The sequence below is a fragment of the Capricornis sumatraensis genome, chromosome 2 (assembly GCF_032405125.1).
Source record: "Capricornis sumatraensis isolate serow.1 chromosome 2, serow.2, whole genome shotgun sequence".
Lineage (NCBI taxonomy): Eukaryota > Metazoa > Chordata > Mammalia > Artiodactyla > Bovidae > Capricornis > Capricornis sumatraensis.
In genome coordinates this window covers 62,482,518-62,498,815 of record NC_091070.1, presented here as the reverse complement: position 1 = coordinate 62,498,815, position 16,298 = coordinate 62,482,518, and the positions used below count along the sequence as shown (strand labels likewise).

Sequence of the window (16,298 nt, the reverse complement as noted above, 5' to 3'; positions counted from 1 at the left end):
GGATGAAAAAGACTATGAAAACTAATGAGGCCCTTTCCACAGTAAAATGTATGCTGATTTAGAGGGCAAAGTCCTTTGCACTAATGGTAGTTCTAACTTCTATTTTGGAGTTATTGAAAGAAATAACTTAGATTGAAGACATTCCAAACTGTAAAATGAAACCTAGACAATACAAACAAATTATGTCACTATAACAATTTTCTATCTAACGCCAGAGATCTAGGATTCTAGATTTATTGCTATTACATAAAGTAAAGTAGTGATCCAACTGTTAGTCTACGGGTCTAGTTTCTATGGATACTTCTATTTATTTCTCTGTTCTTCAATTGATAATGGTAGCTTGGTAGTGTCATTTAAAAAGAACATAAAAATCCCAAGTGTTATCATAATTCTATCAGTAGTGAATCTCCCCACACCTCTATCTTCTCTTCTAGTCAGGAGATGCAGAGTGAGTCCTGGTATTGTAGCTTTAATAATATATTCTGATTTACATCCATTCGCTACTATAAATTTGATGGAGACACTTATTTTTCATCAGTTAATGAAAATAATTTTCACAATTCTTTCTTTAACTTGCATAAAGTATTGGTAGTTATAATTTTAAGTGCAAATTATGAAACCAACTAATGATGTTCAGCCCTATAGATTAGAGGAATTTCTATACAGTCATTTAAAATTTAAATAGTTTCCATGTCCCCATTGCTTGAATTTATAAATGGATGAAGGGTGTAGGAAACATAAATTGAGCATTCATTCCTATTTCTCATTGACTTGTTCTTATCTCAGTGTAATCTTGGAATTTCAAAGAGTGTTTAATTCTGCCAAGTGAAGGAAGTCCTCAACGCATGACACAGTAATTAGATAATAGTTAATTAACCACTGTTAAACTATAAGTTGTAAGGTAGAATGGAGCCTCCCTTGTGGATCAGCAGTAAAAGAATCTGCCTGCAAAGGAGACACAGCAGACACTGGTCGTATCTCAGGTTCAGGAAGATTCCCTGGAAGAGGCATGACAATGCACTCCAGTATTCTTGCCTGGAAAATTCCATGGACAGAGGAGCCTGGCGGCCTATGGTCCATGGGGTCGCAAAGAGCTGGACACGACTGAAGTGAATGGGCATGTACATAAGATAGAATCTTTGTTCTTAAATTTGAGAAAAAAAAAGTGTTAGATGTTTTAAGATGATAATTAGAGTTGTAAATCTGATGTTATTTTCATCATTAGTTAGATTCAATTTTTTGAGAAAACCCTACTATAAAAACATGATTAATGTTTAATCAACTACTGTAGGGAACAGAATTAATTTAATGCAGCCAATCTTTGCATTTATGCTCTCCTCAAAGTAAGCAGTATCAATATGGATAAAATTTATGCTTCTCAAAACAATTTTCAACTTCCTGGCAAGGCCAACTAAAAATGTTTCAAATATTCCTTCTCACTTCTTTAAATGATCTCACTGAAAACAGAATTAGTGTAATTGTTGCTGCTGCTGCTGCTGTTAAGTCGCTTCAGTCGTGTCCGACTCTGTGCAACCCCAGAGATGGCAGCCCACCAGGCTCCGCTGTCCCTGGGATTCTCCAGGCAAGAACACTGGAGTGGGTTGCCATTTCCTTCTCCAATGCATGAAACTGAAAAGTGAAAGTGAAGTCGCTCTTCGCAACCCCCTGGACTGCAGCCTACCAGGCTCTTCCGTCCATGGGATTTTCCAGGCAAGAGTACTGCAGTGGGGTGCCATTGCCTTCTCCAGTATAATTGTTACTGTCTATAAATCTCTCTTTCTCTGATTCTCTCCCTTATTTTCTGTCTCCTTTGCTCCCACCTTCCCTCCTTCAATTCCCAATCCTTTCACTTGAAAAATTAGAGCTTGCTTCTATTATCAAAATCTATGCATCAATATTAAAGTACTTGAAACAAATATAATCTTTCACGTGCCTCTTCATACTGATGAAGAGGTACTGAAGGCTCTAAAGCTGTTGTACATGAAGGATGCCACTGGATATTCCTGTCTTTCACATAAACTAAGGCATTTTTTTTCCCTTGATTTCCACTGACTATTCTTTTTTTTTTTTTTTTCTGCATGGTTTCTGCTTTTTCCACCATATTCTTGGATGTTATTTTTGTTTGTTTTGCTTCATATTCTCTTCTTGGATAAGATGATCTACTTCTAAATAATGAAATTGCTTGTGAAGTTCATGTTCTGAATTTTCTCTCAACCATCATACCGTACTTTCTAATTGGTCACCAGAAACTTGATGATGTCTTCTTATCAACCATTCAGGTACAACTACTCTCAAACCGATTTATCCTTTCAGACTTTTCCTTAAATCCCTCATTCAGACCTAACATCCTTCCCTCAGAATGTGGAATTACCATATGCTGAAATGAAGTTGAACACTTTGGAACCATAAAAAGAAGAACATACTTTGGAAGGAATGGAAGAACTCATCTAAGCAAATGGCTTTCAACTATGTGTGCTTACTACTATGTGCACACATATATGTTTGTGAACTTGAGTTAGAATTCTCTGTCCAAATATAATCTTAGACAGAAGTTCTATATAAGAAAGAGAGATAGGCTTTGTTCTATTTGAAATTGGAAGGTAAATAAAAAAGGTAAAACTCTCAACTGGTTACTACCCTTCCTCCTGCAGTTTAGCAGCCCCCAAGGATAGTTTTTAGCAATCTCTAGTTGTCATTGGAACACCATTTAGAAATCAGTTATCCAGATGATCCCTTTATTCTACAGATGGAAGTTTTGGGGTCTAGCCAGACCCAAGGTCACAATGCTATTAAGCAGAAAATTTGGGCCTGGACCCAAGTCCCAGGCTCTACACACTAAGCTGCCTGATGTCAGTTAGACATTTCTCAAATTGACTTGAGTGCATTGGTCACTGACTTAGCTCTCCTGTAATGAGGTTGTGAGTGTCCCTCAGCACCTCATTTGATTTCTATCAAACTCTTCAGCTGAATAAACTTCCACCCCCAACCACCCACAAATACCACACACATGCTCTGATAGGTAGACTTTTTTAAAAAATCATATTCCATTTTCCATTCTATTTCTTCAAAGTATCCTAAAGCTGTGGTGAAAAAGAATTGAAGATGTAAAGAGGCTACCTCACTTCTCAGATATAGTTTGTGAGTGAGTCTCATGCTGTTTCTACCAGCTAAGCTTTTTGGCAGCCCACTCCAGTATCCCTGCCTGGAATACTACATGGACAGAGGAGCCTGGTGGGCTACACCCCATGATGTCACAAAGAGTTGAACATGACTGAGTGACTAAGTACACACACACACACGCTTTCTGTATTTTCTCTCACATGACACATCCATTAAAGAAATGAGTATCTCCAATGCCTTAATTTACTTCCTAAGAAAATTTTTCTGCCTCCTCTTTCACATCATTGCTAAATGACTCACTGAACACCTCGCCATGATGCAAAGGTAGTCTACACTATTGGAGAAACAGAGGAAAAGTTTTCTTTCCCCAGTTGATTGAGTGTGAAGCTTCTGAAGTGTTTCTTGAATGCTCTTCTAATTCTTCACCATCCTTCTTCTAATTATCTCATTTTGGAACACTGCAAATTCATCCAATGAATAAACCCTCCAAACACCAATCTGATCATGCTGCTACAATGATAAAATTCTGTGGTCATCCTTGACTGTGTGAAGGAGATCCAATTACATTCATTTTCTTCAAAGATCTGGTGCCATATTATCCCCATTCTTAATCCAGCTCAGACACCACCTGCTTTATGTTAACTCTTGCAGGATAGACTGAATAGTTCCATCCCGTATTCTTCTATATCACTCTGATAATTTATAAAGCAAATGCAAGACTATCTGTTAATTAAAATTTTTGAGTTTTGGGAATATAAAACCCATGAATAAGATCCTACACATCTTAATTTCTTCCTGTATCCCTCTCCCTACAGTGGTTGTTTAATAAATATTTTGGGGGACTGAAAATGCACTACATTTAATGAATTAATCCCTGAATTGTGGATGACAGCTCTATTTAATTTCCCTTTGCCATATTAGAACACTTGGCATTATTCCTACTTGAATTGTCAGTTAACCTTTGTCTCTCAAAGTTAAATCTTCCTCCACTAAGAATAGATTAAGGCTGAGGGCTTGTGAAACAAAGGTCAGATATACCAAAAGGAAGGAAAAAATACCAATGACTTAAGTTGTAAATACTGTGTTCATCTCTTGTCATGGGTTTCCTATTTTTTATAAAAAAACTCAGAAGTTTCAGGAAGCTTCAATAAAGTGCTGTCAATTGATTTAATACATCTTTACACCTTTATTTTGTGCAATTTTAGCAATTTATCTCCTAGGTCATTCAGCATATTTTAATGTGGCATTTGCTAAGCCTTCTGGAGGTATCTTACTTTAAAAATATTCAAGCATGGATGTTTCTCTTTGACTGTTTGAATGGCTGATATCAATAGGGAACTGGACCTTAGCTCCAAAGAGTCAATGCTACCTGAAGCTAAATGATAGTATCAATAATAATACAAAAATAATATCTCATGTGGATAACTGACATTTTCTCAAACTTATTTAGTGTCAGTATACCATTTTTGGACTTCCCTGTGGCTCAGATGGTAAAGCGTCTGCCTACAATGTGGGAGACCTGGATTCAATCGCTGGGTTGGAGATTGGGGTTGGAGAAAGCAATGGCAACCCACTCCAGTATTCTTGCCTGGAAAATCCCATGGACAGAGGAGCCTGGTAGGCTACAGTCCATGGGATCACAAAGAGTTGGAAACAACTGAGTGTCTTCATTTCACACCATTTTTAGAAAACTGCTGTTTTTTCTTTTATTATTTTAAACATATAATCTGAATAAAAATTGTACTGCTCATTTAAACACAGATTCCAGACAATTACCCTAACTACTCCCAACACTTCCAGACTGTTGCGTTTACATGACTCCTATGTAGAAAATCTTCACCAGACACAGAACATGAGCAGAGCAGAATAAATAATTCTAAATTATTAAATGAATTTTATATAAAACATATTTAATTTACAGAGTAAAACTTATTTTCTGATAGGCAACATTAAGCATAAAATTTTCTTCTTGTTAAACTTTTATATACCTAAATATGAGTTTTATAACCATGCCTGCCATGTAGGCTGACATTAATACCACCATTTACTATAAAAGTACAAATGAATGGAATTAGGTATCTCTATGAGTATGCCACAGATGAATATTTCCTAAGGAATGTTCTTTGTACATGGTCAATAAAAATAGTATTTCACAGCTCATTTTTTCCTCTGGTAAGTTCATTAAGCACTATAGGAATTTGAATGTATAAGAAACACAGTAAAGATGTGCCATGCTTAATTCCAGTCCCAATGCTGGTGAAGAGGCATTTTCAATTATGAAAAGAAAGTGGGAAAGGCTGTAGAAGAGATAATTTGAAGTTTTTAGGGGGACAGTTTCCCTATTGACACCTGATCAAAATACTCACCTTCTTTTTGGGCCTTATCAAGGACAGATATAATATCCCTTACAATCAACATAAACCAATACAGTATTGTAAAGTAAAATAAAGTAAAAATAAAAATTAAAAAAAAAAGAGTCAACTGAAAGATAGGAATTTTCAACACCTAAAGAGTAAATACAATCTGTATGAAACTTTGCCTAAAGCCAATGTGAAAAGCAGCCCATCATCCATTCAGATGTCTCCATAAGCAGGAGAAGCTATAAAGTTCAGAGTATGTCTCACTGTTTTAAAGTTTGTTTGTTTTTTATTCTTTCCCCAGCCATTCAAAATTAAATATATAGAAATTGATTGGAATAAAAAAAAAGGTGAAGGAGTTCACAAACAGAATGGAGGCAGCAGCAGAAAATCTTGCATGCTAGGAATGAGATGAGCAATTGCAAAGTAATCTCAGGAACCCCTGAAAACTGCGCAACCTAGCAGAGAATGATTCATTTAACAAGGAGCCCATAAAATATAGTTGACCTTGAACCATATGGATTCAAACTGCATGGATTATCAATAGACAAGCACTATAGCACTGTATGATCTTGGGTTGGTTGAATCTGAGGATGTAGAACCTCAGATATGAAGGAACCTAGAATATGGAGGGCCCTGATGAGTGAGTGAAATTGCTCAGTTGTGTCCGACTCTTTGCGACCCCGTGGACTGTAACCTACTAGGCTTCTCTGTCCATGGGATTCTCCAGGCAAGAATACTGGAGTGGGTTGCCATTTCCTTCTCCAGGGAATCTTCCCGACCCAGGGATCAAACCCAGGTCTCCCACATTGGAGGCAGACGCTTTAACCTCTGAGCCACCAGAGAAGCCCATGGAGGGCCCTACTACAACTTTATTTAGAAAAACAAGTAGTGGACCACATTTTGCCCATAGGCCATAGTGTGCTAACCTCAAACCTAGACTTCTGAAACCCTGTTTATTAAGAAAGAAAATCATAACAAATCTAAACTCTGTGAACTTACCATGAAATTAAGTTAAATCTACATATAGTTTATTTGTGTATACAAACAGTAATATATTTTCTAATGATTAAGGCAAAAAAAAAAAACTTGGTTATTCCTTATTTCTCATGTCCATGTATGCAGTTGACCCTTGAACATTATGGAGGCTAAGGATAATGTTGTAGTAGGGCCCTCCATTATACTCTGATTTTCCACAGCTCAGAAGTCAGCATCCTTAGCCTCCATGTTGTTCAAGGGTCAGCTGCATACACGGACATGAGAAATAAGGAATAACCAAGATTTTTGCCTCAGTCATTAGAAAATATATTACTGTTTGTATACACAAATAAATTATATGTAGATTTAACTTAATTTCATAGTAAGTTCACAGAGTTTAGATTTGTTATGATTTTCTTTCTTAATAAACAGGGTTTCAGAAGTCTAGCTTTGAGGTTAGCACACTATGGCCTATGGGCAAAATGTGGCCCACTACTTGTTTTTCTAAATAAAGTTTCATTAGAAAAGAGCAGTACCCAATTATTTTATTGCCATGGTAGTTTCCCTACTGTATTAGCAAAGTAGAATAGTTGCAACAGAAACCATGTAGCCTGAAAAACTGAAAATATTTACTATTAGACTCTACAGAAAAAGATTTCTAACCTCAGTTCTCCATCAGTTATCTCCATTTGGAGGTTATGTGTTGAAACTTACAGTTTTGGAGTCAAGGAAGAAAATGAATTTTGTGTCCAGTAATTTAGGAACCAATTACATAAACTTTTTGGCTACATGGAAGCTTCCTCTGGTCAAATCATTGTCAACTCTTACATGTGTTAGTCTTACTTATGACTTCCTCTTGTATAAAGTGATCTATCACTCACTAGTGTCATTCTCTAAAACTTTAGTTCTAATAAGCACAATTTCATGAGTCTCTATACCTCTATAACTTGAAAATGGCAAGGAAGCAAATCCAATATGATAATCATTTGTCTTTTGCTCTCATGCTCATTAACTATTCTTATTTGTTGTGTACCATAGTCCTATATTATCAAGAACTTTCATTTCACAGATGGGAATACTTGCACAGACACTTAACTATCATAATTATAGTATCTAGTCAGGTAGATACTGAAAGAGAAAATTTCAAACTAACTTTCTCAATTTGTCACCTTCTCTTTGCACCTATATTTATATTGTTAGCTCCAGTTTAATCCTCTCAATCTTGCTCCATTTTCTGCTTTATAAAATGCTCCTCTACCTTAACAGGGAAGAAAAAAAATTATCAAATTTGTATCGAGTCAAATTTGTATATTTGCCCACCAGATGTCTCACCATGGAATTCCACAGATCACCAGGCTCACTATTTGTATTTTCAAGGCATAATGCAGGCTTCAAAGTTTAGTATAAACCTACAAGTTTTCAGGTCATGCAAAGGAACACATGCAAGCTCAGGAGCACCAACGGACTTGATGCAGAACAATATTACAGGAGGCAATGGGATGTTATTCAGCAAGCCCTCTGAAAATTGAAAATCTATAACATTTATATTTATATAAACGTATAACATCTATTTCTGCTTTATGGACTATGCCAAAGTCTTTGACTGTGTGGATCACAATAAACTGTGAAAGATTCTAAAAGAGATGGGAATACCAGACCATCTGCCCTGCCTCTTGAGAAACCTATATGCAGGTCAGGAAGCAACAATTAGAACTGGGCATGGAACAACAGACTGGTTCCAAATAGGAAAAGGAGTATGTCAAGGCTGTATATTGTCACCCTGCTTATTTAACTAATATGCAGAGTACATCATGAGAAATGCTGGGCTGGAGAAAGCACAAGCTGGAATCAAGATTTCTAGGAGAAATATCAATAACCTCAGATATGCACATGTCACCACCCTTATGGCAGAAAGTGAAGAGGAACTAAAAAGCCCTTTGATGAAAGTGAAAGAGGAGAGTGAAAAAGTTGGCTTAAAGCTCAACATTCAGAAAATGAAGATCATGGCATCTGGTCCCATCACTTCATGGGAAATAGATGGGGAAACAGTGGAAACAGTGTCAGACTTTATTTTTGGGACTCCAAAATCACTGCAGATGGTGATTGCAGCCATGAAATTAAAAGACACTTACTCCTTGGAAGGAAAGTTATGACCAACTTAGACAGCATATTAAAAAGCAGAGACATTACTTTACCAACAAAGGTCCATCTAGTCAAAGCTATGGTTTTTCCAGGGATCATGTATGTGTGTGAGAGCTGGACTGTGAAGAAAGCTGAGTGCCGAAGAATTGATGCTTTTGAACTGTGGTGTTGGAGAATACTCTTGAGAGTCCCTTGGACTGCAAGGAGGTCCAACCAGTCCATCCTAAGGGAGGTCAGTCCTGGGTGTTCATTGGAAGGACTGATGCTAAAGCTGAAACTCCAATACTTTGGCCACCTCATGTGAAGTGTTGACTCACTAGAAAAGACTCTGATGCTGGGAGGGGTTGTGGGCAGGAGTAGAAGGGGATGACAGAGGATGAGATGGCTAGATGGCATTGACTCGATGGACATGAGTTTGAGTGAACTCTGGGAGTTAGTGATGAACAGGGTGGCCTGGCATGCTGTGATTCATGGGGTCACAAAGAGTCAGACATGGCTGAATGACTGAACTGAACTGAACTGAACTGAAATGTATAACAGATAAGTGATAATATTTTGAGGATTATTTTAACTGTTGCCAAAATTTTAAGCTAAAATTTATGTGCATTTTCCAGCAAGTATCTGAAGGATTTTCATTTTATAAGATTTAATTGCAACAATTAATATCTCAGTATATTCATTTTTTAATTAAGAACTTGACTGTGATTACTAAATGTTTTTTAAAACTTATTTGTAGTCTAGACACATAAAATACACTTCATTAGTGATAACAATAAAATAAAACAAACCAATAAAACTTGCCTATATTAATATCAGCTGATATTAATTCTACATAAAAAGCAATAATCACATAGTATTTCTGGGACTTCCTTTATCCTATATATTCTACCAAATGTATTCTCACTTCACCACCACTGTCACAGTGCTACTTCCATCAAGATTTAACTCAAATGTTGTTTTTCTGTGGAATTTTCCTGGGCCAACAGTTTGTCAATGTTGACAAAAACATTCACAATTCCTACAGAAGTCTAATCAAATTTTAAGTATAGTATCTATTCCACTATATCTTGTGCCTAGTTTTTAAATCATCTGACAGCTAAGTAATTTGACAACTTAGACTCTAAGCTCCCAATGGGCACGGCCCAGTATCTGTCACCATGAGACATATAACCAGACACACAGAGCAGTAACATAGTAAAAGAATCTGCAAGGAACATGAATTCTAAATTGACAGAACAACAAACACTCACAATAAAACAGTTTGCATGTTTGTAGAATCAGGAGGAAAAAATACTTCTAAAAAGGAATTAAAGTAAAAAGAAGAGATAATCTCTTATCACATATATCATAATGTTCATTATTCAATCAGATGCAGGAGGCAAACTCCAAAACATGGAGCCTCTCTCTTTAAAATTTTTTTTAGTTAAATCATTGTCTTTTAAAAATATTAATAATTCTGTAAACTAGGATTTACCTTCCTGAGGTATTTTATATTTCAATATTAAGGTCCTCAAAAGCAGATCTGGAAATGCACTTCTGTCATTTAAAGAAACAGTTTTCAATCTATTAGGAAGAACTATCTTAATGGCACTTCATTCTCATCTTAATGAATTTCATATATGTATCTTAAAACAGTAACAACTAAGATTCAATATAAAATTCTGTATGGAAAACAAAGGTTAGAATTTTTTTAATTTAAAATTTCATCCTAAATTTGCTTACATTTAACATATACACAGTTTAACAAATAAGAAACAACAATTATAAATTCCCTAAACTAGTATAATTAACAAAATCCCAAATGGCCTCACATTATGTACTTACGTCTAAACAGCAGTTTCCTTTTCTTTGACTTCACTCACCCAATTTGTGTGAATTTCCTCTGAATTCTATATGGTTCATAGAATTAATATAGTTCAGGATTTTCCTTCATGCTATCAGTTCAAGTCAGTTCAGTCACTTAGTCGTGTCTGACTCTTTGGGACCCCATGGACTGAAGCACGCCAGGCTTCCCTGTCCATCACTAACTCCTGGAGCTTGCTCAGACTCAGGTCCATCGAGTCAGTGATGCCATTCGTCATAGCATCCTGCATGCTATAGCTTGTTCAAACTCTATTTCCCAGTAATCTCTCTGTATTTCATATCAAAGCCCTCTTTAAGTATTTTCCCTACTTTGCAGGGATAAATACAATTTTTATTGATACCAACTGAATCACACAATCTCTGGTCTACAGATCTTTAATGCTGCACTCTGCTACTCTACTGTACTGGGAGCAAAATGAAACATCAAATCCAGTTTCAGCATGAAAACAGAATATGAAATCTCCTTCAGTGACTTACCCTTTCAACACCGTCCTCTGTGAATCGCTATCAAAGTACAAGTCCCTGCACAGATTGCCCTGCAAGCGTGTCACCTGTGCAGCCATGTTTAGAACGGCCTCCTCACTTGGTTTAATGCTTTGATATTGCCATCAAGAAATTCTTATCAAGTTCTGAACAGGGGACATGCCTTAACAATTTTGTACTGGACACCACAAATTATGGAGCCAGTCCTGTCCCTGAGAGTTGTAGCACATTAAATCATAGTATAAATTGGTCTTTTGAATGATTTTTCTTAAAGTCAGTAGAGAATTATATGATCAGGAATTACAACACCAAATGTCTATCTTGGGAAGGTAATAATAGGAGGAGGAAAGCAAACCTAAAGGGAAAGCTACATGCACAAATTAGTTTATTGTTTTGATGTAATAATTATTTATTATCTTCTAAGTGCCATGTAATGTTTCAAAGGCTGAGATCACAACAATGAACAATACGGACAAGTTCCCAGACTTCATGGAGTTTCCACTCAAGTGAGGAGACAGACAACCAGGTCTGTCTGTGGTGGGTAGGGCAGAAAAGCGAATTGTTTTGGAAAAGGATTTAACATATCTCCTTCAGAGATATCCTATGACATCCCTTATATGTGGAATCTAAAAAGAAATGATACAAATGAACTTACTTACAAAACAGAAAGAGACAGACAGAAAACGAACTTATGGCTCCCGGGTTGGGGCGGGGGGAAGAAAGGACAGGTAGGGATTTGCGGAAGGTCATTTGGGGAAGGTACACACTGCTATATTAAAAATAGATAACCAGCAAGGAACTATTGTATAGCACATAGAACACTACTCAGTGTTATGTTCCAACCTGGATGGAAGGGGACTTTGGGGGGAGAATTGATACATATATATGTATGGCTGAGACCCTTCACTGTTCCCTGAAGTTACTACAACATTGCTAATTGGCTATACTTCAACGCAAAATAAAATGTTTAAAACAAACAAACAAAAATATATCTCCTTTATTTTGGGTATTATCACCTTTGGTGACCAGACAAAATGTTAATGGTTAAAAAAAACTTTATTACAACCACATTTTTATTACTAAGAGGTAATTTTGAGTGTTTTCATCTTTTAGCATTTTCCTGGGAAAATTTTTGGAAATTTCATAAATTAATGCTGGTCATTTACAACACATAGTTTCAAACTGGCAATATTATTAGGTTCTATAAAAATGAGTGTTAGGACTCATTTGGTGAATAATTATATAGTGCTCCTGTCTCCTCTCCATTTTCTCCTCCCTCCTCTCTCTAAATTTAATTGTATATAGACTGTGCTCTGTTTGGAAAGGAACACTGATTCTTTGCATATGAGTTTGTGTCACCAGTTCCAAGAAAGAAACAAGCAAAAACCAGGCAAACAAACAAAGCAATGGTCATGACTGAATGTAGACCACTTGAAAATTGTCTCTCATAAATAAGGGCAAATTCCACGGATCTCACAAAATTGTCCTTACTCTTATAGGAATTATCATATATCGGGTGTCCCCTAGCATGTTGATGTAGGCATTCAATGGCTATTTTGCTGATTGAATAAATACATAAATGAATGATGACTGAATAGATCAACAGATTTCCTTATATATCCTAAAATTAGTCCATCTCCTAGGGATAGCACTAATTTTGAATAAAATAGTTATTGTTGTGGTTTTTGTTTGTTTGTTACCTAGGAAAGAACATCTTTCCAAACACAAGTACCATCCATCACCCTAGAATTGAATATTCCTTAGAAATGATCTAGAATGGTGAAAAGCAAGCACATTTGGCCACCAGAAGTATGGACTATATCCCTTAAGAAGTAAAATAAATTCAGTGTGTATTGCAATTGAATCATGAGAAGACACAAAATCACAAGTCCATCTGTTAACACACAACAATCAAAATACTGCCTGACTGGAAAGAAGACGTTGACTATTTTAATTCCTTCAAAACAGTATGTTTGCAATCTACATTTGTGCTCTTTGTTTTCAACACATATTACTCACCCTCGGATTATATGAAAATTCTAAATTAAACCTCAATCTAGTTAACAAGCTGTCAAAACAAATAAAGCTACACTGGAGTTCTCCAAATGCATACTCACTGCAGTTCATAAAATCGCAGGGCTTCAAAACATCCTAAGAATTACGCTAACATGTACTCCATGCCAAAGCCCTGCAATTGGATGTTCATTTGATTGAGAGAAAATTGATAACATAATTTTGGTCTTAGTAGAAGAAATTTCACTCCAATATATTTTTATATTTAGTCATTCTCATTGTGAAGAGATCCTAACATAAAGGTCTACAAAGAGTCACATCTGATTACAATTTTAACATATCTTTTTTTATCTTGGTGGAAAATATATTTCTTATATAACTTATATTTTAATACTCAACTTATCTCTTGATATTTTATCCTTAGGAATAAATAGTTTCTGTTTGTTTCAATTTTCTGAAAATTGTCCCAATTCTTTCAACATTTGGTATTCAACTTTATCAATTAATATAATCACAGGCTTTACAGAGTTCCTAGTTAATAATTTAAAACCTGGTACCATCTAATCCAGAAGTCTGTATCTATTATAGCCCACACTATTAATTTTATTTGCATTATTTCTGTAAAACCTCATGTAAATCTAAACAAAACTTCATGTAAATCTAAATCTAATCAAAAATCAAAGTTTCTTAACATGATATTTATTGGGCATTTGGAATGTTAAGATTTTGGCTTTAGGAAACTTTTTGAAAATCTTAGCTTGACTGAAGACTATTTTATATATTCAACATTAAAAAAAAAAAAAAGGTTTTCAATGTGAACATCTTTTAAATCATAAATATGCTTCTTACCTGTGCTGCTGGATATATTAACATCAATACTGATATCAGATATTCCGCCTCCCTTCAGAGATGCTACACATGTGTATGTCCCAAAATCCGTGAATTTTAAATCAATGATGTCCAAGTTGGTCGTTCCCGGGGAGACATCCGGATCAGTCTGCGTAATAACCATCCGCTCAGAACTTCTTAACGGACGACCATTTTTAAACCAACTAAATGTTAACTCCTCAGAAGGAACAGCTTCTACTTGGCAAGATATTTTCACCTCACGCCCAATCTGGATGTTGTCATCTTTGTGATAAGGATCTGGTGTGATCCAAAATCGTCCTTTTTTTAATGCTAAAACATAAAAATTCCATAAGTAATTAGTGTTATTTTCATAATGTTAGGGATTAATTCACTATATATAGGTAGTCATCTCTGGTCTGAAATAAAGTAAAACAAAATAAAATAAAATGTATATGTGTTTCTTCAATTTCCAAGTAGTGTACATATTAATAAAACTCTTTTAGGTAATTTAGAAACAATGTAAGTAACTAAATTACTTACAGACTCTAAAATGGATTTTTATAAATCGGACAATATTTTCCAGGAATATAAAAATGCTTTAAATATATATATGATACTTAAACATTGTTGCCTTTGAATTTTGAGCAAATGATGAAATATGTTTATATAAAGTCATAGGTATTAGAATTAAAAATAATTATCCGGAGCATTAAGCCCAATTTCTTACCTATGTCATACCTATTATGGCATCATTTCTCAAATAACTCAAATACAGTGAAAATTTCATAGTAAAGAAAATTTTAAAGTTCTGTTTACATGCTGACCAAAACTAGTTTGGTAAGAATTCAGTTACTTCATATCACTTCATATTCATGAGGCGCTTTCATATAGTATTGAAATAAACTGAATTGAAGAAAAATGTTTTTCAAAAAAATTGCTCTGATAGCTCTGTTCCACCATACATAGATGTCTGCAGTAGAAACCGTTTACTGGCTATCTCATGCAGGTGGTCAAAGAACCTCTTGGCAGATGGCTTGGAAAATACGCTGTGTTTGTATCCTAACAGCAGTGCCTTTTGGGTCTAAGGTCATTGCTGTTCTCACAGCCTGTGTCAGTAACCATGACTACCTGAAACTGCCAGAAGAGCATCTATTGTTTCTTTTTTTAAGGGCTTCAGTTCTGAACTTTGAATGATCCTATGGTATTCAGTTTGTAATATAGCTCTGTTGTTGTTTTTTTTTTAATTGCAGTAATACTGTTTTGTGCACATTTTTCTCTTCTCCAATACCCTATCCATGCCGCTCTCCAACATCATCATCCTACACAATGCAATGGAGCGTATGCACTGAAACATAATTATCAGAATAAAATCGTGTTCATTCTCTTTTACCATTAAACGTAAATATATGATGACACCGGCAAAAATGTTGTGAGTTTAGAGGACCTGCAGATATTGGAGGCCTACTAATTGCATTCTGGGCAGACTTTCTTGAGTTTAACTTGATTTTCCTCAGTTCAAAAAAGGCCGGGAAATACCACAGATTTAGAACTATTTGAGAATACACTAGAAATTAATTCATTTTTAAATCATAAAGAGATATTTTAATTTTCTTTACTTTTCAGCCTCAAGTATTTTCATCTGCTTTCTTGTTTGTATCTTAAGAAGAGATAAATGAATAGCACAAAAGGTGTTTGTATGTCTTTTTTTTTTAATTCAAGAAATATTTATGGGGCTCGTATTCAGAACTAGGCACTGGCAAGACTCTTATAACATGAGATGAAGAAAATAGACATAACTTCGATTCTTACATATGGCAAATTGTATATTCATAATTTATAGTTCAATCTATCTAACCTGTACATATGGATACTTATGTCTAAAAATATATGAAATGTTTAATGAGTTTAAAGAAGTATGAACCACAGAGGAGAATCCTCCAAAATATTGTTTAGAAAATGCACAAGGCTACAGTCTTAACAAAATCACCGGAAGACAAATATTTATGTCAGGTTCTTATATTGCTGTTTGTTACATCTTCCCAATGCAACTGATGAATCTTATTTATTCCAACCATAACTTTATCAGTACATGACTCTAGGATGAAATCAGGAGAAATTATGTAATTCATTATGTAGAGTCACATTTATATATTTTAATTATGAACTGAAGCATGTGACTTTACATTATATCTAGAAAGTGAAATGTGTTAAAAAATCTCCACATCTGGCTACTTACATCTGATATGAAATACTGTGCACATATAATTCAAATATAGTTGAAGTTCTACAGCACAAACAAAATTATAAGATCACAGAATGTCATTTTCTTTTATTTAATAGACCTAAAACACAGTCCACGGGGTCACTAAGTCGGATATGACTGAGTGGTTTCACTTTCACTTTTCACTTTCATGCATTGGAGAAGGAAATGGCAACCCACTCCAGTGTTCTTGCCTGGAGAATCCCAGGGACGGGGGAGCCTGGTGGGCTGCC

General features: G+C 35.4%; 1 protein-coding gene across 1 annotated transcript in view; it reads right to left on the bottom strand.

Annotated features, from left to right (window-relative positions):
* MDGA2 (MAM domain containing glycosylphosphatidylinositol anchor 2) overlaps nt 1-16,298 on the bottom strand; it is a 921,279-nt gene that overhangs the window by 248,296 nt on the left and 656,685 nt on the right. The window contains exon 7 of the mRNA XM_068965010.1: nt 13,806-14,135. Within this exon, the coding sequence (XP_068821111.1) occupies nt 13,806-14,135 (330 nt within the window). The remainder of the gene's footprint in view (nt 1-13,805; nt 14,136-16,298) is intronic.